Raw genomic sequence first — 20844 nt, 5'->3', positions numbered from 1 at the left:
AATTTTCAAAATTTTTGGTTGTTGTTATTAAGTTCCATTAACTCAAATATTCTAACTAATTAGCTTCACCTCATTAATATTTATAAAGCAATTAATAATAGTCTTTATAAAATTATCACATTGATAAGTTTACTCAATTTAATGATACATATTTTAATTTTCAAAGATACTTATATACATTAAATTATTTTCTTCCAATTAATATCAATATAATTTTTAATTAACAAACTTCTCTCTTTTAAAAAAAATCAACAGGCTAAAGGAATTATCCAAACGCACGCTATATCGATCGATTCGCCTCCGGCCGCCGGAGTTCGATCGACCATCTGAAACGCGTCTACGAACTTGAAATAATGCATAGATGATGATTCTAGCATCTGATTCTCCGATTTGATCACAAGCATCCCAAAATCTCATCAGAAATTCGTAACTTTTGATTTTCCAAAGGAGTTTGATCATTATGAAATTAGTGTCTTCGGAAAATTCATGAAAAGTAGGTCTAAATTATATCCTCTGATCACCTGAAGCACGATGGCATTGACCGAAAAATCTTAAAAACTTGAGTTGTCCTTATAAACTTTTTCTCGTGGGATCTCTTTATTCCGACAGCCACAGAGAGTGGAGTTAGCGGAAATGGTGGCCCAACCGCTGCTGGTTCTTTTACGACCAAGATCGCTGCCAAAGGTTACTAAAAACACCATGAACAACGCCCAAGAGCTGTTGGTTTTTCCCTTGCCGTTTCCTGTCGCCTGACACCACCGGAGCTACTGCCGTCGCTGTTGCTGCACTCATCGACTTCTGCACCATCACCAGCCAGCTTCACCGTAGCTCAAACAAGCTCTCCTCTCATCTGCCATTGATGGCAGCACCAAGCTTCTCACCCTCCTCTTCCTTGTCTCCTTCTTCTCCTTTCTTTTCTTTTCTTTTTTTTCCTATATGCACTTTTGGTCCCTCACTTTCTTCTTTTAATATATTTGGTCTTGGTTTATATCAGTTTAGTCCTGAAGTTTTTCTTGTTCTTTCAAATTGCTACATAATCCTTTAAATTTGGGTTAAATTACAATTATTATAAATGTAAATTACTTGTCTATCCTTATCTTTATTATGGAATTACCATAACGCCCCTATTAACATAAATATTTACAAAATACCAGAAATGAAATTTTCTCATTTAAACCCTACGTTTAATCAAACTTTACTTTTAAACCCCCTTGTAAAAAATTAGATATCAAATTAATCCTAGTAACTAAGTAATTGAATAAATCAATACATTAAAATTTAAATACTTAAGTTATTACCACCATGAGACATTATAAAATACTAAAATTCACTCCTTAATTAGATTCTATACTTTTATATCATTTCTTAAAATAATATGCCTACAAAAATTCAGTCACCTATTAAATTATAAATGATATTCTCAAATTATATAAATAAAATTATAAAATCATCTTATTAAAATAACGTCATCATCTCTATTATCTTACCTCAGATTTATAGCCTTATTATTATTTAATTTCATGAACTGAAATCTAATTATATGCATTTAATTATATATATCCAAATTTAAAAAATATAGAGTCAACATTTAAAATAAGTAATTTATCCTTTATATACCTCACTTAATTAATTATTTAAAACTCAAACTAATTAGATATAATCTAATAAGCACATGTATTTTTATCTATCATTAAACTCCTATTTTAACTCACTCCAATTTAAATAAAAATCAAATTAAATTAATAAACTCGTTACTCTAATCATATCCATTAAATTTAAAAGACTGATAGTTTTATTATCATCATCATCATAATACTTATTATCACTATCATTACCATTACTATTATCATTTTTATTATTATTACTATTATTATTATTACATTATTATTATTATTATTATTATTATTATTATTATTATGTTACAGGTGTTACAGATAATATAGATATAAAATTCTTTTTGTCGATAATCATCGGTAAATTTTACTGGTGCCTTATTTAGCAACTGAAGAATTTTGTCTGTAAATTATTGTATGTAATTCATTAGTATTTAGTTAATAAACTGAAGAAAAAAGTTTACGTATGTTTCGTCAGTAATTCGTCAATAAATAGTAAATATACTAGGCTCATAATTTTTAAGTGGTTCAATATAGAGTTAAATTTTTTTTAGCTTTTGATTATATTATATAAGTCCAAAAAAATTATCTATAATATCTATATACACAATATTTAAATATATTTATATTTTTTAATTCAAAAACTACATCCGATCAATTATGTCATAAGAGAGATTGAACGATTTAACAATATTGTCTATTTCAAAAGATATAATAGTAAAGTTTTATTGCAACAATTAAATTTTGCATATAAATTCACAAGAAAAATTAAGAAAGATTGAGCCATTTGATGATATTGTCTATTTCAAAAAAAAAAAAAATTAGTAAAATCTAATTCCCACAATTTAATTAAATATTTTATATATGAAAACGTAAGAATCATTTTTCTTCTTAGATTTAGTTATGCATTAATTGGTTTTATTTGTTGCATCATGTCTGGTTTATGATTATGGAGTAGGGACGGTGTCATATTAAGTTTCCTTAAGGACTTTTACATAGCTTTGAGATACTTAGATTTTTCTCTAGCATATTTAGAATAGTCTATTAGCTTGGATATGTTGCATTTAATATTATGTTTTTGTCTGTTTTATTATTATTATTAATATTGACTCTTGTTATTAATAATATTGCATTTGAAATTTACTGAGTTAAAAGAATTTTACTTTTATTAAAAAAGATATTTATATAGATGAATAAAAGATTCAAGCTTTATTTTTGGGGGGCATTTCAAAAATATATTAAAATCAACAAAAAAATATCACTTTTACTGTGTAAAAGTTTTTTTTTTCAAAAATATTGCTTTTTTTTAACTTTTTCTTTAAATTTACAATGTTGTTGTTTCTCAATTAATTACAGTTGTTTTTCAGCCATTTTTATTTTCTTTTTATAATTTTGGCTGCTTTTTAGTTAATTTTAGTTGTTTTTCAATTGCTTTCGATTGGTTTATCTAAAAATAACCGAAAAAATTTACTAAAAAAATTTGAAAAAGTACAAAAATTATATTTCTGATATTTTAACACAATAACAATGAAAAATAAAAATCATAAATTTAATATAGAACTAAAATATGGTTATTTCAGAATTTTTTTTTACTTTTTAAATTGTCTTAGGCCACCAAAATGCTGGAGCCGGGTGTCTTCCCCTATGTTACTATTTTAAATGATTCCTTTACTATTTGGACAGCAGTAGATAAGGCTTTTTGATCTGTATCTCAAAATTATGAACTTTGCAGTTAAATACTCATAAGAATTAAAAAAGAATGATATGTCTGTTTTGTGATACTTGCAAAAACTAAAAAGTGTAGGTAATGAATTGATAGCAAGTAGGAGACTATTGGAAATAGCAAAGTTTAATGCAATTATATACCATAATGTTGGTACTGAATTCCATGTTATTATTACAGCTTTACATTTAAGAGTTGAACCTGTTTCTTTTAATCAAGTGCATTGTAAATTATTAGCTCATGAGATATTGTTGAAAAGTATGCAGGAGTTTTCTTTAGCTAATGTTGCAACACAAGCAAACTTCAAAAATGCAAGTGCTTTTTCTGCATCAAGTTTCGTTAACTCTTTAACTTTTCTATTAATGTTTGATCTCAAGAAAAAATGTTCAAAATAATCATCAACATTAGGGCCTTGCAAATTTGTGGATACAAGAATAATACAATAGATAATATTTGTAGGCATTATGCATCTAGGCAAAGTCAAGCTGCACAATAATTTGTTCATCCCCGACCTGTTATTCCTGTCTTTAATGGATGGTTACTCGAACTTAAAGGAATAATAATAATAATAATAATAATAATAATAATAATAATAATAATAATAATAATAGTAATTGTGATGATGATGATAATATAACTATAAGTTTTAAAAATTTAATGTATGCATTTAGAGTAATGAATTTTTTTTTTCAATTGGATGATTTATAAGAAATCATTATTGGTATCTCATTTTTAAAGATGATTTTTAATGTTAGATAAAAATAAAAAGATATATTAAACTATATATAATCAAATTAATTTTCAAATAATTAATTAATTAAGTTATATAAAGGGTAAATTACTCTTTATAAATGTCACTCTCTATATTTTTTAAAATCTAAAATATAATTGAATGTATATAATTAGACTTCAGTTCTTGAAACTAAATAATAATAAGTCTATAAATCAAAGGTAAAACAATAAAGATAATGATGTTATTTTAATTAGGTAATTCTATAATTTTATTATATAACCTGAGATTATCATTTAAAACTAGTAAATGAATTGCATTTCTGGAAGCGTATTATTTTAAAAAATGATCTAAAATTATAGGACTTAATTAAGGAGTAAATTGTAGTGTTTATAGTGTATCATAGTAGTAATAATTGAAGTATCTAAGTTTTTAATATATTTAGATTATTAAAATACTTACTTATTGGGATTAAATTAATATCTACTTTTGCAAGAGGGTTGAAAGTAAAAATTGGTTTTAAATGGGATTTAATTGGAAAATATCATTATTGGTATTTCTGTAATTAATTGTGTTGGTAGGAATATGTTATAACTAAGGGTAGATAAATAATTATATAACTTCTATAATAATTTTAAGGAGTAAATCTAACTTACTTATTTGGACCTAAATGAGCTATGCATAGTGTTTTGGAGCTGAAAGGTAAAAGTGTTAAATATCGTAGGACTAAACTGATTAGTTTGTTGAAGTGTGGCGTGGCAGCTTTAGAGCCACCCATTTTGAGCTAATAATATTGATTCTTTTCCTCATTTTTGGTGGACATCGGGTAATGCAGAAAAGAAAAGAAAAAACAGGGAAATAAAGAGGTTAGGGACAATTCTAGAGGGGAGAGAGAAAAAAAACGGAAGAGAAATAAGAAAGGAAAAGATTGATCTGATGATGATGGAGCGGAGAGAGGGAAAGAGATTGAGGGTAAGGGGAAGAAAGTAAAAAAAGAAAAAACTGATTAAAGACAATTTTTTTTTAAAATTTATAAATTCATATTATTTTTTGTCGAAATTTATAAAATTTATTTATAAATTTAAAATTTATATGCATTGAATAAATTAAAAGTTAATTTAGAATTCTATATATTCAAATTTGTATGAAATTGGTTATAATTAGACTAAATTCTACTAAAAGAGATAGAATTTGTAAATGAATTATATATTAATTTATCAAATATCTTACAACACTAAAATATATTTTTTTAATTTTATCATATTTCTATTTTATTTTCTCTCATGTATTTTTTTCAAATAAAATGAATTACTTAATAAATTTCAATTGAAAATAGTATTAGGGATTTTAAGTTTTAATTACATTGGTTAAAATCAATTGTTTTCAAGCTTACAAGAGAGTTTCGGGTGAGAATATTCAAAGGTAAACTTTGTTGATTTTGATTTTATTTTTTTTTAGAATTGTTGGGTTATTGCTTCCAAGGGTAAATTGAAATCATACTGCATTATTATTATTATTATTGTTATTATTATTATTTTTAGAATTGATTATATATCCACCTCCAAAGAGCAAATGCTCTTGCCATTTGAGTTAGATCTTAAGTGTATTTGTATTCAATTATTAAATGATATTGATCAAGTGTTTTATATTTGGGTAATTGACTTAATTATTTATAATATTTTTCACTTAACTATTAGATGAATGACTCATATTTTAGTGTTTTTAGTATATAAGTATAGACATATATTTAAATTAGATAAAAAAATTTCTTATTGTTTTATGATAGCATGACTCAGAAAAGTGATCCAATAAAGACAAGCAGTAGATGCTAGGGCAATGATAGAATGCATGAGCAAAGAGCGGCTTCTACAATAGCAACACTCTAGGGTACAAGAATGTGCATAGATGAATCGAATTACACATTGAAATGGGATAAGAAATGGTTGAAAGCATATATGTAAGGAGTTGAAACTAATTACATGATGTGTTTTATGAGGTGTTTTTGGTTGTTTGACTATCGAGTTGTAGAAACAATAAAATTAAACGTGATGGATCCGAAAAAATTTCAAAATAGTGCAGTTTCTAAGTTTAATAAAATGTTTTTTTTATTTATATATTTTTTAAGACTTAACCTTTTTTCTTTAGAAAAAGAGTAAACTTTTAGGATTTCAAGATGATTCTACTTTATAACTTGACCACAACAAGTGTAGCTATACTTTTTCACTGGAAATGTTTTGAGTTTTTACATTCCAAACAAGATAACAAACTACAAATCTACTCAATCTATCTATTGAAAGAAAAATTCCAACTTTTTAAAAAAAATGAAAATTATACATGTATTTACAAATTAGGGTATAACTGTGGGCTGCAAATGGTGGTGATGCTTTGTGAGCTCTGTCTTCTTTCTCCAATCTTCACATTCATGAAATCATTGATAAGTCCTGGCTTTGATATTTCTATACTGCTAATGTTGATTTCACCTCTCATCATCTTAACAGCTTTTGACAATTTTGGTCTGAGCCCACATTTCTCTTGAACACAAAGTAATGCAACTTTTAGAAATCTAATTGCTTCTTCCTCTATCAAGTTATTTCCATTTAGCATAGGATCCACTAAGTGCACAAGCTTGTTTTCCTTGTACATTTCCCATGCCTGCAAGTAAGTAAATCAATGAATTAATAATTATAGCATATGTGTGTCTTATAATGAGTTTTGACCACATCAATTGCCGAGCTTTGATGGTGATAACTTTATTTGCTATAATCAATATGCAAGTAGGAATTATTGGGAGATTCTTAAAATCTTTTTTCTTTGAAAAATGATAATTACATTCAAAAAGACAATACATGCATTTACAATCTTTAAAAGAACCTCCTTAAGAAAAATTCAAAAGAATTAAATCTTGAAAAGAAAAAAAAAAGGCAATCTATAGCCAATATAAATATAGAATAAAAATAAAAATCAATCTCAACCCTTATAAACAATCTGCAACAATAAAGTCCTGAAGCCAAAAATTGTGCAATATGTGTGAAATAGGTATATGGGTATGGAAATAATTGATTGATAATAGAAAGAGAGTGGATGAGCATAGCATTATTTGGTGGTGGCCTGGTGGGCATGTTTCCTATGACTCAGACATCAGGAGGACAAACAAAAACAATAATATATATAATTAAATTGCTTTTCAACTTTGTTTGGAAGCATAAAATTATATTTCACAGTCCAAAAAGTTTTAACCCACTACATATATAAGAGAATAGAATTTAGGATTAAATTAAAGTACCTTTTCGACAAGGAAGTGTTCCCCAAGTTCCAAGTCGAAATCAACAGCTGTTCTTCCACTCACTATCTCAAGAAGCAGCACTCCAAAACTATATATGTCTGATTTCCTTGTCAAGTGTCCGCTAATTGCATATTCCGGAGCAAGATAACCTCTTTTCACATACCCACCAAAAAAGAGAAAAAGAATTACACACTTGACAACATTTATCAACTTTTGCACTATATTATGAGCCAATCCAGTTCTAGATAGATTGATAAGGAGCATTTTTAGACCTCTTATCATCTTTTATAGAATTAATTTTTCATATAATACTTAAATAAAATATTTTCACTTTATAACGCTAACAACTAAAATATATTAATTATATCTGTTGGCAAAATAAGTAAGATATTATTATGAAAGTTGATAATAAATTATTATTATTATTATTATTATTGTACAGAAGCTAAAAGAAATTATTCAGTGATTAAATGCAAGTCTCATAACTATATTATAAAATTCTGAATTTGAACCCTACCGTTGCATAAGAATTAATGAAGTTGTTACTGTAGCTGACCCATAATTTCAAAATTTGCTCCTAAATGTAATGGCTAGCATTTATGTTTTGGTGAAATAAAAGATTGTCAATCTTGTCAGGCTGTGGTTAGCTCAACTTGTTTCATCTAACAGATTTTCCTTCTTTTAATTCTGTTCTATTTGTTTATTGCAAATATAACGGATATTTCTTGATTTAATTAGTATATATATTATCTAGCAATTATTGAGATGGGTGACACTTATGGCCCAAGCAATTAATATCATTCAACGAACATATTAAAATAAACTGATGATAAGGATTTAGAAAATTGACTTACAATGTGCCTGCCACTCTTGTACTGATGTGGGTGATATTATCTGCAAAGAGTTTAGAGAGCCCAAAATCTGAAACTTTAGGAGCAAAATTCTGATCCAAAAGTATATTGCTAGCCTTTATATCTCTGTGCACAATATGGGGTTTTATTTCCTCATGAATATGAGCCAGCCCTTCAGCAATTCCTAATGAGATTTCTCTTCTTACTCTCCAACAAAACTTTCTTTTAATTTTGTCCCCACCTAGCATATGAAAAGCGAATGAAAGGGACACAAATATCATTAAGCATTTTGCTTAAAGCAAATAATTAATTGTCTTATTGGTTTTAAGTTAAGGTGATTAATGAAGTCCATGTATAGATTGAGATGAAGTCTTATAACAAACTAAAAGTAAGTTTAACAAGCTTAAAAAATCAAAGTTTGTTCAAGTAAAATTGATTACCAAGCAAAATTTGAGCAAGGTTGCCATTTTCCATATAGTCGTAAACAAGAATTCTGCAGGGACCGTCAATGCAAGCGCCATGCAGTATAACAAGATTTTCATGGCTAATACTGGACAGTGAAGCTATTTCTGATAAAAATTCCTTGTCTCCTTGTCTTGATTCTGCTGATAGCACCTTCACAGCTACAAATTTCCCATTTTCTAGCATTCCCTTTATTATATCATATAACAGATTTCAGCAACGCAGTACATGCATATATATATATATATATATATACCAGAATTTATAATCATCAACATTACCTTATAAACAGAACCAAATCCACCTTCGCCAATTTTGTTCGATAGATGAAAGCTATTGGTAGCAACTTTCAGTTCTCTATATGAGAAGGCATGAACATTTTGGAGAATTTGCTGACTTCCTGTAATTATTATGAACAGTTTGAAATCACCCAAAAAAGAAAAGAACGATCATGAGAATTTGGAGCCCATTAAGTAGGCAGTAAAATCTAAAAGTTCCATGAAAATTGCACATAATATATATATATACCTTGTGAGCTTTCATCTGAAGAGGAAACTTCTGAGGAAGAAGAGAAGCATGTGAAGCAAGAGAGAGAAGTAACCAACGTGCTTCGATGGCTTAATAGACTTCGTTTCATCCTCTTCAAGATTGATGATGGGTTCTCAGCCACCTCCATAGCTATATTTCCTTTCTTGGCATTGAGAAACCCAAAACAAATAAGTAATAAAGAGAAGAAAGAAGACTTTCACATGGCCCAAATTCAGAACAAGCGGAGTTATATATATATATTACCGACTAATCAACCAAAGACAATTTTATTCATTAATATATTATGAAGCTAAGTAAACTCGAAGCAGTCGCAAGGCTAACTGATTAAACTTTGGCTGGCTAGAAATTGTATATAATTAAAAATAGGGGAGCTCTTCTCCCATTTCTGACATCTGATAAATACTCTAATGCCATGACTGAGAGTGACGTGAGGCGGCGCGGGGGATTTGCTAAAATACTTTTGTTTTTGTTCGATATGCATCGGCGTTGTTGGCTCTGTAGTATTATTGACTTTCTTGATTTAATCAGGACATAATTATTATGGCTGCAACTAATCATACGTATGACACAAACCAATATGGGAACCCAAAAGCATAATTATAATCCGTTAATTCATCCAAAGTCAATTTACTTTGTTCTTTTAAAATGGAAACAAATCTTCTGTATCCAACACTGGCTAGATTAGATTAGAAGAGACTTTTTACCTAGGCTAAGTGTCATTTTTTATTAACTAAATTGATATATAATCTAACCCTATTCATTAATATTAAATAATGAAATAAAAATTAATAATTGAATGCTAACGAATAAAATATTCATACTTATGTTATTTTTTTATATTAATGGTATATATAAACATTTGTGGTGAATTTTGGATTTTTTTTCTTCTTTTATATGAAAAGTTAAAACCTTTAAAGATGAAAGTTTCTCAAATTTATATTGTCATGTAATAGATTAAAGCTGATTCCATAAATTTTATAAAATTTCTTAATCCGAACCATTTTAATTTATTATGTATTATTTTTTACAAAATTTAGAATCATTTATTTTAAAAACTAATTTTTTTTTTTTTTTGTGCTTAATTAGTTGTCACCCTATAGATTCAATCCTTTATCCTCTTAATATTATAAGTGTAGTAGCATCTTTAAAATGGACAAAGGATGATCGTTTTGTCTCCGGAACTTGTCCAACACGATCAAATAATAGGGACATGAGCTGTTGGATAAAAACAAAACCCACGAATTTAGCATATTTGGGTTATTTAACTCCAATTCATTGCTGTTTAACGTGTCGGCAGCCATGAGGACTTCGACCACTGAAGGAATTTGAAACTACTTTTGTTATGGACTTTGAATCTTTTCAACTATAAACTTTTTTTGCTTGTATCAAAATATAGCAAATGATAAAGAAAATTGCATTTATTGTATTTTAAAAGTTTTTAATGTATTCCGATTTGATCTTAATAGATGAGTTTGATAATGGCCATGAGATTTATAAATTAATTTTATAAATAACTTTTAAAAATTGAATAATTTGTTAATTTTTTAATATATATACGGGATTATATATTATAGAGTCGTATATAAGTCATGCAGTCTTATTCTCACTGCACTAAGGTCACATATTGGTATGGTAAATCTGAAAACAAGAATATTGGCTCCAACATCAACAGAGTATTAATTGTAAAAAGGAAATGAACAAAAGATGAATTAGGCAAATAGGCCTATATATATGTACATATATATATATATATATATTCTTTCTTTTTAACAAATAGCAAAAACAAAATTGAAGGACACTGCAGATATCTTAGATATAAACAAAAAATGAAACAGAAACAAATCCAAAATATTCCATTTCAATTGAGAAAGGTTGAGAAGTGTTAATGGAAGATTTTGGGTAGTTGAAGTTTACTTGTTTATGAGGCTTTGGGTTAATATTCTACATTATCATATCTCCTAGCTATCATTTAAGCTAACTAAGTATTATAGAGAATTAATCACCAAAATTTGATATTTGGAGAATTAGAGTTATTAAAGGAATTTTGAAGATTTATGAAGGGTTTCAGTTCTCAAGCATTAAATGAGTTCTAACAAAAGGTGAAATCAAGTTTGGATGATCAAAAGTTAAAGATTCGTCTATTGTTGATCAAAGATTACTAATCTAACTTTAGGATTTAGGATTTTTGGGTGTAGTGTTTGAATATATGATAATTGTTATACTAATATAGTGAAATTCAATTGTTGTTAATGTTTTTATGTTGATATTGATTATAGACAGTATTTATTGAATTTAATTGAGTTTCATAAGAAATTTTTTATTTTTGTTTTTGGAGCATATTCAATGACGCTCTCTAGTTTTAAAAACTATAATTTTTATAATAAAAAATATATTAAAAAAATTTTAAATAATATTTAAATATAAAAAATAAAATATTTTATTTAAATCTAATGATCTCTTTATATTTTAGTTGTTATTTTATTTTTGTTTCTATAAGTATTAGTGGTTTTTATTTCTCTTTTCTTTTATTTCTAATTTTTACCAATAGAAAAATAAAACTTACAAATATCAATTAGTCAAATATGCAGAAATTTGGAGTACATTTATTAAATATAAAGTAGAAAGTGGATGTTGGCTCCTGTATAGAGAGCCAAATCAACTCTCTACTTTATATTTAAAGAATAAAGTGTATGTTAGCGTAAATTATTTTATGACTAAAGACACCCATAATTTTGGACTTTACAATTAAATTGAGTATTTTTAACCTTAGCTTTTAAGTGTTTTCTATAGAGGAATCATGCATTTAATGAAAAGGCTAAAGTTTAAGTGTGTCTCCTAAATCTCGAATACCATTAGCTTGTCATGACCGCAAATTTTATATTCAATTGACTGTTGAAGCTGATGGAGATATCGTGACTGCAAGTAGAAAGTAGTGCTCATAAAAAAGTGCATATGGAGACAATAGATATTATGCCCAACGTCACGACTACGACCAAGCTAGCTACCTTAGAAGCTTTACCTCTAGTAGATCGTGAATGCGCTAATGACCTCATGACTGCGACATCATATCTATTAGAAAGATCGCCAATGATTACTTCTGACACGACGAATCACTGAGTTCCACGTGGATTATAGTCATTGCTAATTTAAGAATTGTAACTGCAAAATGCTAATTGCGACCAAGATTAAGGTGTAGCAACCGCGACTGTGCTCTGACAGTGCATTTAATGCACTATTGTTAAAGAACAAAAGCAAGAACCAACAGTCCAGAATTATATAGAATAAGACCAACAGCTAAGGATCGAAGGTCAAGGCCTCAGGTCTTATAATGGAAAGAAGAACGTTGACGTAGAGCTTAGAGTCTAACAAAATAGCAATAAGACCGTTAAACTCAATGTGTATATATTAAGGTCTTCCTCATATATGTAATCTCAGAATACTCAATTGTAAATCATCACAGATAAATAGCAATATCAAATTACATCATTTTCACATGGTATCAGAGCAGGTTTGATCCTGTCATCATCTACCCAACCTCAATCACACAAAAACACTCATTCATCATGTCTCACAGTGACATTACCAAATTAACCAATATTATATTAAAAGGCAACCAAAAGTACTTCGAATGGTCGAGGGTAGTTTATATCAGCCTAAGTGATAAAAAAAAATTAAGATTCATCATAGGTACCCGAAATAAGCCACAGCCAATTAACCCTAATCAACCAACAAAAGAAGAAATTGAGGCAATATAAGATTGTTAGACGACTGACCATATGGTCATGTCACTACTCACCAATACAATGGAGCCTCAGATAGCCAGGCTCTGCATGCTGCTGGCTTCATCACAAGCTATCTGGGATAAAATGAAAAATCTGTATGGGCATGAGCAAAATTATGCTCATATTTTTAATTTGAAACAGGAACTAGCACAAATTAGACAAGGGACTCGGACAAGCACGAGTTATGCCACTGAGGTTTTGACTCGGTGGAAAGAACTCTAGAGTTACCTTCCACCAACCACAGACCTAGAGGAGGAGAGAAGAAGAGCGGAACAGGACTTAGTGTATACTTACCTGGGGGGCTCGATTCAAGCTACGAAGCTCTGAGATCATAGATTTTATTGTCAAGCAATCTGCCTAAAATTGATGCCTTTATAGCCATAATCCAACAGGAGGAAACTAGACGAGCAACTATGAGGATTGCGAGCAGTCTAGAAAACACAGAAAAATCCTACAACTCCAATCTCTCGCACCCTCGCGAGACGGCTCGAGCGCGAGGAGTGCCTGCCAGCGCCGAGAGGTGCAACCACTACCGAAAGAAGGGGCACACTCAGGAGCACTGTTGGCACCTCCATCCGCATCTACGATGAACCTTAACAAGAACGAAAGAGAGAGAAACGGGAGACAGGAAAAGGAAGTAAGAAACAAGTTTGGCGGCCTGGGCGTGTCTAACACACATAACCCTAATTGTTATGATGCGGGGTGCGAATTGGGTGAGGAGATGAGCAACGGGTCGGACAATTTTAACTTAATCCGACCGACTCCAATATCCTGAACCGAACCGGTACCAGTAACCCGACCCAGCCCGTGTTCAGCGACCCGGCCCGACCCGGCTCAAGCGACTCGACCCGGTTCGATTCCATCAATTGGACTGACCCGAATCCAACAGAAAAATCATAAATTTCTCAACTTATATCTCAGCTTCAGTCAATTATTCAGCCTCAGCAATCTCGTGGGTCAGGTTTGGTATCGCAAAATTATGTAAATTCTTTAAATAACTTACCAAATTGGATAATTGACTCCGAGACAATGGATCACATGACATGGAATGCCACAAAATTATGAAATTTTGTTCCCACTAATTCTCGTCATGTGACCGTTACCAATGGACATCAAGTTAAAATCTCTGGTTTTGGCTCTCTGAAATTATTGCATAATAATATTCACAATATTCTTCTCTTACCGGACTTTAAATCTAACTTATCATCAGTCGGTAAGATCACTAGAACTTTAAATTGCAATGTTATTTTCTCACCATCTGCAGTCTTATTTCAGGATCGAATCACAGGGAAGACGATTGATGAAGGTCGCTTTGAGAATAGCCTCTATTACCTCATCGACTCTCCTAACCAGTGTTTTGTCTCAATCAACCCTGTCAGTCAAGAAATTTTGTTCCATCGGCGGTTTGGGCATCCGTCTGATAAAGTCTTAAACCAGCTTTTTTGTCTAAGCATGAACACTAGTTGTTGTGAAATTTACAAATTTGCTAAACATACTAGATTACCTTTTCCTGTATCTTCTACTACATCAGACAATATGTTTGATTTAATTCATTCCGATGTTTGGGGACTGCCCCCGTTACTTCCTACAATCACTTTCATTATTTTGTCACTTTTATTGATGATTACTCCCGCACCACTTGGGTCTACTTGTTAAAAGGAAAAAATGAAGTTTTTACTTGCTTCCAAAACTCTTTCCACTTTATTCAAAATTAGTACAATGCCAATATTAAAATTTTTTTGTCAAACAATGGCACTGAATACATAAATAAAAAAATTTCTGATTTTTCTCCACCAAGGGAATTTTACATCAAACCACATGCATTTATACTCCCGAACAAAACGGCGTTTCTGAAAGAAAAAACTGTCATCTTCTTGAAGTCACAAGATCAATTCTCTTTCAAAATAATGTTCCTCATGTATTTTGGTCGGATGCCCTCCTGACTGCTTCCTACCTCATCAATCGCTTACCTAGCCCCAAGCTCAAAAATCTCAATCCCCTAGAAATCCTCAAGGGTAGGAAAATAGAATTAGGACACATTCGAGTCTTTTGGTGCACAGCCTTTATCCATATTAGACATCCCCATAAACTTGATAAAGGTTCTGTGAAAACTATGTTCCTAGGGTACTCCTCTGAAAAAAAAGGGTATAAATGTTATGATCCTTCCAAGCACAAGACCTATAACTCTAGGGATGTGTCATTTGATGAACGTACCCCTTATTTCATAAATGATTCTAACCCTACTCATGGGTCCTCTACTTTGTTATTTCCAGCTAACCTTTCCTTTTTTGACAGTTCAGTCTAGACTACTCCATCGGACAGGGAGCAGCTTCCAAAGGTAATTACCGAGGCCACCCCTTCAGGGGGAGCTAGTATCATTCCTGAGGCAACTTTTTCAGGGGGTGAGAATGAGTCACAGGTAAAAGAAATTGCCATGCGAAGATCATCTCGGCTTATCCGACCTTCTGTCAGACTAAGGGACTATGTGTCCCACAAGGTGTCGTATCCCATCCAACATTTTATTAGTTATCACACTGTATCAAATTCATATAAGACCTATCTAAGCAATCTCACCACTCACACTGAGCTCTCTTCCTTCTATGAAGCTAACACTAACCCTAACTGGTGCAAGGCTATGAAGGAAGAACTTCAGGCTCTAGAAAAAAATGACACCTGGGAATTAGTATCTTTGCCACAAAATAAAAAACCTGTTGGGTGTAAATGAGTGTATAAAATTAAATATAAGCATGATGGAACGATTGAGAGATATAAGGCTAGACTGGTAGCAAAAGGGTTCACTCAAACATATGGGGTGGACTATCAGGAAACTTTTACTCCAGTAGCTAAAATGAGCACTATTTGCATTTTACTATCTGTTGATGTTAACTCGGGATGGAGCCTATTTCAAATGGATGTTAAAAACACTTTCCTCCAAGGGTCCCTCGAAGAAGAAGTCTACATGACCCTGCCTCCAGGTTATAAACTTACAACCGATTAATCCCTGGTATGTAAGCTAAAAAAGGCTATTTATGGATTGAAACAGTCCCCAAGAGCATGGTATGTCAAGCTAAGCCACTTTCTCTTAAAAATTAATTTCAATAAAAGTGCTTCTGATTTCTCTATGTTTGTAAAACACACTCACACATGCACTGTCATTATTCTTGTGTATGTTGATGATATCATCATAACAGATAACAATAATAAAGAAATTGAAGAAGTTAAATAAAAACTAAAAAGAGAATTTGATATCAAAGACCTCGGTCAGCTGTCTTACTTCCTTGGAATAGAAATAGCCAAATCTCATAAAGGTCTATTTCTATCCCAAAGAAAGTATGTCCTTGATCTTTTAAAAAAATAAAAAAAATAAGGGTTAAACCTATAGAAACACCAATGGAGACTAAAACCAAACTTAACCTAGAAGATGGTGAATCTTTAGATGATATAGGGCACTATCAGCGCCTAGTAGGAAAACTAATTAACCTTACTATCACCGGACCTGATATCACCTATGTGGTAAGCATGGTAAGCTAGTTTATGCATGCTCCCTGCACCAGTCATTTGGATGCCATTGATAGGATTCTTAGGTATCTCAAGGGCACCCCTGGTCAAGGTATTTAGATGAAACATAATAATGTTAATGATATAGTTGGCTTTTCTGATGCAGATTGGGTCGGAAGCTGTGATAGAAAATCAACTTATGGATTCTGCACCTCTGTAAGAGGAAACCTAGTAACATGGAAAAGTAAAAAAAAACTGTAACTGCAAGATCCAGCATAGAAGCAGAATACAGAGCAATGGCATCAACGGCCAGTGAGCTAATATGGATCAAACAAGTGCTTGCAGATATGGGAATTGAATGCAAAGGCCCAATGAAAATATACTGTGATAATAAAGCAGCAAGACATATTGCTTCAAACCCTGTCTTCCACGAACGCACAAACACATTAAAGTAGATTGTCACTTCATAAGGGAACAAGTCCAATCTGGCGAGATTGAAACTCCATTCATCAGAAACCACGAATAATTGACAGACATTCTTACAAAGGCCCCAAACAAAACTCATCATCAAAACCTTCTTAGCAAGATGGGATCGGTCGACCTATTCGAACCCATCTTGAGTGTTGAAGAACAAAAGCAAGAACCAACAGTCCAGAATTGTACAGAACAAGACCAACAGCTAATGACCGAAGGTCAAGGCCTCAGGTCTTGTCATCATAGGCCTAAAAGCTGAGATTAGGAGCAACCTTTCTTCCTTAGGGAAAAAAGGTTCTACTAGTCTCAGAATGAAAAGAAGAACGTTGACATAGAGCTTAGGATCTAACAGAATAGCAATAAGACCGTTAAACTCAATGTGTATATATTAAGGTCTTCCTCATACATGTAATCTCATAATACTCAATTGTAAATCATCACATATCAATAGCAATATCAAATTACATCATTTTCACAACTATCTAGAGCTAGAAGCAAGGTAAGACCTATAAACCATAGTGTAACGTCTCTTTGGCTTTTATAGGGTATAAATACCTCTTCCATAAGACATGTATGATTGATCAACCTTCAATTATGCCTTATTCATTGCTTATTTCACACCTTTCTCATTAAAGTTTGTGTGTGATTAACCTAGTAAAGATTGTTGTAAGAGTTTTTATGCTCTTGTGAGAGTTTGAGTGCTAGCCTAAACACTTGAGATTGGGTTTAAAAGTTAGCCTAGATAAAACTCTTATAAGGGTTGTGTGTGAACCTTTGAAAACACAATTGTAAAACTTTGGTGTGCACTCTAAACACTAAGTTGGGAGTGAGCTTGGAAAAACTCCATTGTATTTGTGTAAGTGAATAGTGGAATATCCAATTGGAGATTACAGAGTGGATGTATGGTTGGTTAATACTCAAACCACTATAAATCATGTGCGTATTTATTTCTACCTTTTTACTTCTTCCTTTTATTCATTAAAAGTTCTGAGTTGGTAACCTCTCTCACATTCACCAATTCAAACCCCATTCTTGGTTCATAAGGGCAAACATAGTACATTGGAGTATTATTTTATTATATGACTATTTAAAATAAAGAGTTTAATATATATATATATATATATATATATATAAAGAGTGCATTAGATATGCGCTTATACATATGCTTTGAAGATATGTGGTTTTTAATTATGGCATTGTTGGTTCTATTATATGTGCTCGATTTCGAATTTGGTCTATGGATTGTTGAGGATTTGGTTTTATGTCCAATTTAAGGAAATTTTTGGATTTTGAAATTAATGCTAATCAAGTATTTAGACATTAATCTAGATGTATGTCAATTGGTATGCAAGTTGGTTTTAAGTTGGTTCTAAGTATGTGCTTTCGATTGGCCTAAATAACCCAAAAATTCAATATTACTATTATGAACTAGCCCTAACCAATTATGGACCAGTCTAGGTTGATTTGAGGGATAAGGCTACTGTCTCAAACCAGCTCACAAACTAGCCTTGTGGACTTCTTGGGTTTATGGTGGTTTGTATCAAAATTAAAATACTTTTGATAACTCTAGATTATAAGTATAATTTTTATGGTTTTATTGTGCAGTTATAGTCAATATATTTGTAATTTATAGAGTTTTTACTTGATTTAGTTACTAAGTTATTTATTTTGTGTTGTCAAGGTATATGGGCAATTCCAAGTAAGATTAGAGCTCTTCGGAGTATAAATTGATTCTTGGTTCGACTTAGAAGAGCATCAAATGTTGAAGAAGTGACTTAGGTCATGAAAATCAGAGTTTTATGCTGAACGAACCTAGAACTGGTCTAGAGGAGTCAAAGAAGCAAGGACTAGCTGCAGAACACGATGAAAAACGAAGAACATTTGACATGTTGTTGTGAATTGGTCCTTAAACTGGTTCACTTGAAGAAATTGGTCAAGAATGATTGAAGTACCGACCTAAGGGTGTGAAGGCTTATGAATCGATTCTATGACCGATTCATCAGTGTTTTATGGTCAGAGCCAGTTCATGAATTGGTTGGGATCAGGAAAGGTTATTCTGGACATATTTTGTGTATCTTTTAAGAGGTTTTGGATGGATTTTTAAGTCAATCCTAACCATAGACTATATATATGCTTTTCATTCAAGTTATTTGAAAGGTTATACGATTTTTAGAGACAGATATACATTGTTTGAAGGATATTCGAGTTTTGGCTAAAAGATTCAAGAAAGCTTTCTGACTCTCAAGATTCAAAGTATTATTTACTTTAACTCTTATTTAATTATATTTTCTTTAGTTTTTGGTTATATGTTTACTATTTTATGATTGAACAACTAACCTCTCGTTCTAGAGAGAAGGATGTAGTCGATTGGTTTTGATTATGGATTTAATATAGAGTTTGTTAATTCTTGATTTATTCTTCTTCAGATTATTATAAATGCTTTGATTGGCCACATCTTAGAATTTATATGAAAAATCGAAAGGAGAAATACAGGTTTGCATCTAGAAGAATAGATATAATGAATTAGGTAAAGAAAAATATATGTTTGTTGTGATGCAATAATTGTGGCTTAATAGGCTTAGCTAGATAATTATCATTGAAAATTGATAATTGCTTGATTAGATACAGATTAACACCTCAAAAGAGAATTGACATATTTTTAAAACAATTACATTTAAGAATGAACTCTAGAACTGATATCCATGATTAAATCCATCAGATGAAACTGAAATCTTTAGTATTATAAATCCTGATAATCAAATATATTTTATTAGCATTTTTAGTTTTTAATAATTTTTACTATAAATCTTTCCAAATTATTTTACACACTTCTTAAACATAAATATTTGAGTTATCCTCATGGGATCGACCTTGATTCTGTAATCCTATACTAAAGTTGCCTTATGCACTTGCATGTAAAAAATTTAGCGATAAAATATTTGGCACCGTTGCCAGGGATAATAACTAATTATATGTTTATGATTGTTATTTTCTTTTTGATTATTTATCTTTCTCTTGATTTTTGGTAGGTAATTTATGCACTTAAGAAGATCTAAGAATGCAAAGCGAGCAACAATTGTCCCATTCAATTCAAAACTTGAAATGATGTACAAAGCTAATAGGAAGAACAAGAAAGAATATATGGCAAACGAGAGGAATGTAGTTGTGGCATTAGAAGAGAACGCCCCTAAGCTTAGGGATCTCTAAAGGCCCAAGATTAATGCAAAACCGTCTTTCATTCAACTGTCTACAAATTCTAGGAATTATGAGCCAAATGCTATTCAATTGAAAATACTATCATATTATAAAGAAATGGATATTGGAGATCCACTATCGTTCATGAAGGAATTCTACAATGTAGTGTAGACTTTTCTTCTTAGGAATATGAATAGAGGAGAGTTAAGGGAAAATTTTGCTAGGACATGGTTATTGAATTTGCCTAAGGGTCCTTGACTACTTAGGATGAGGTGTATAATGCTTTTATACTGAAGTACTATTCACCTTAGAAGACCTTGGCTTATAGGTTTAGGATCTGCAATTTTACTTAGAAGGAAGGAGAATCATTCCATGATGCTTCGAAGAGATTCAAGGTTTATTTGATTAATGCCTGCATCACAACTTCCATCTTACTCTACTGGTGCAGTTTTATTATGATGAATTGACTGCGAACTGTCAAACCTTAAGTGATACAGCTTGTGCTGGGTACTATGGAGACAAGACTATTGAAGAAGTGCAACAAATCTATGAGAATTTAGCAATGAATTCTCAAGAAAATACCATTAGAGGAAGGAAGGAAATCTATGAGGCTAATGTTTAGAGTGATTTGGCGATGCAAGTAGTTGATTTGACTAAGCAAGTGAAGCTATTATTGAGCAAAGA

The 20844-nt window shown here is 31.0% G+C and overlaps 1 protein-coding gene and 1 pseudogene across 1 annotated transcript; both read right to left on the bottom strand.

Annotated features, from left to right (window-relative positions):
- Nucleotides 1-6224: 6224 nt before the first annotated feature.
- LOC8260101 (putative serine/threonine-protein kinase) lies at nucleotides 6225-9608 on the bottom strand. Its single transcript, XM_002529521.4, has 6 exons — nucleotides 9191-9608; nucleotides 8944-9062; nucleotides 8641-8851; nucleotides 8204-8441; nucleotides 7350-7500; nucleotides 6225-6718 (listed from the first exon to the last, which is right to left on the bottom strand). Exons 1-6 carry the CDS (start codon nucleotides 9336-9338, stop codon nucleotides 6407-6409), a joined length of 1179 nt encoding a protein of 392 aa, XP_002529567.3. The 5' UTR covers nucleotides 9339-9608; the 3' UTR covers nucleotides 6225-6406.
- A 10878-nt stretch (nucleotides 9609-20486) lies between these two features.
- On the bottom strand, nucleotides 20487-20586 carry LOC112536439 (annotated as a pseudogene).
- Between the last annotated feature and the right edge of the window lie 258 nt (nucleotides 20587-20844).

The sequence above is a fragment of the Ricinus communis genome, chromosome 6 (genome assembly GCF_019578655.1).
Source record: "Ricinus communis isolate WT05 ecotype wild-type chromosome 6, ASM1957865v1, whole genome shotgun sequence".
In the NCBI taxonomy this organism is placed as follows: Eukaryota; Viridiplantae; Streptophyta; class Magnoliopsida; order Malpighiales; family Euphorbiaceae; genus Ricinus; species Ricinus communis.
Note: the sequence above shows the minus strand (reverse complement) of the source record. Positions and strands in the feature narration are given on the sequence as shown.

Coding starts and splice junctions, on each gene's coding strand:
- LOC8260101 (XM_002529521.4), bottom strand. CDS start 9,338: ATGGAGGTGGCTGAGAACCCATCATCAATCTTGAAGAGGATGAAACGA. Junction 8,852..8,943: donor GATTTGGTTCTGTTTATAAG/GTAATGTTGATG, acceptor GATATAATAAAG/GGAATGCTAGAAAATGGGAA. Junction 6,719..7,349: donor AACACTTCCTTGTCGAAAAG/GTACTTTAATTT, acceptor ACTTACTTGCAG/GCATGGGAAATGTACAAGGA.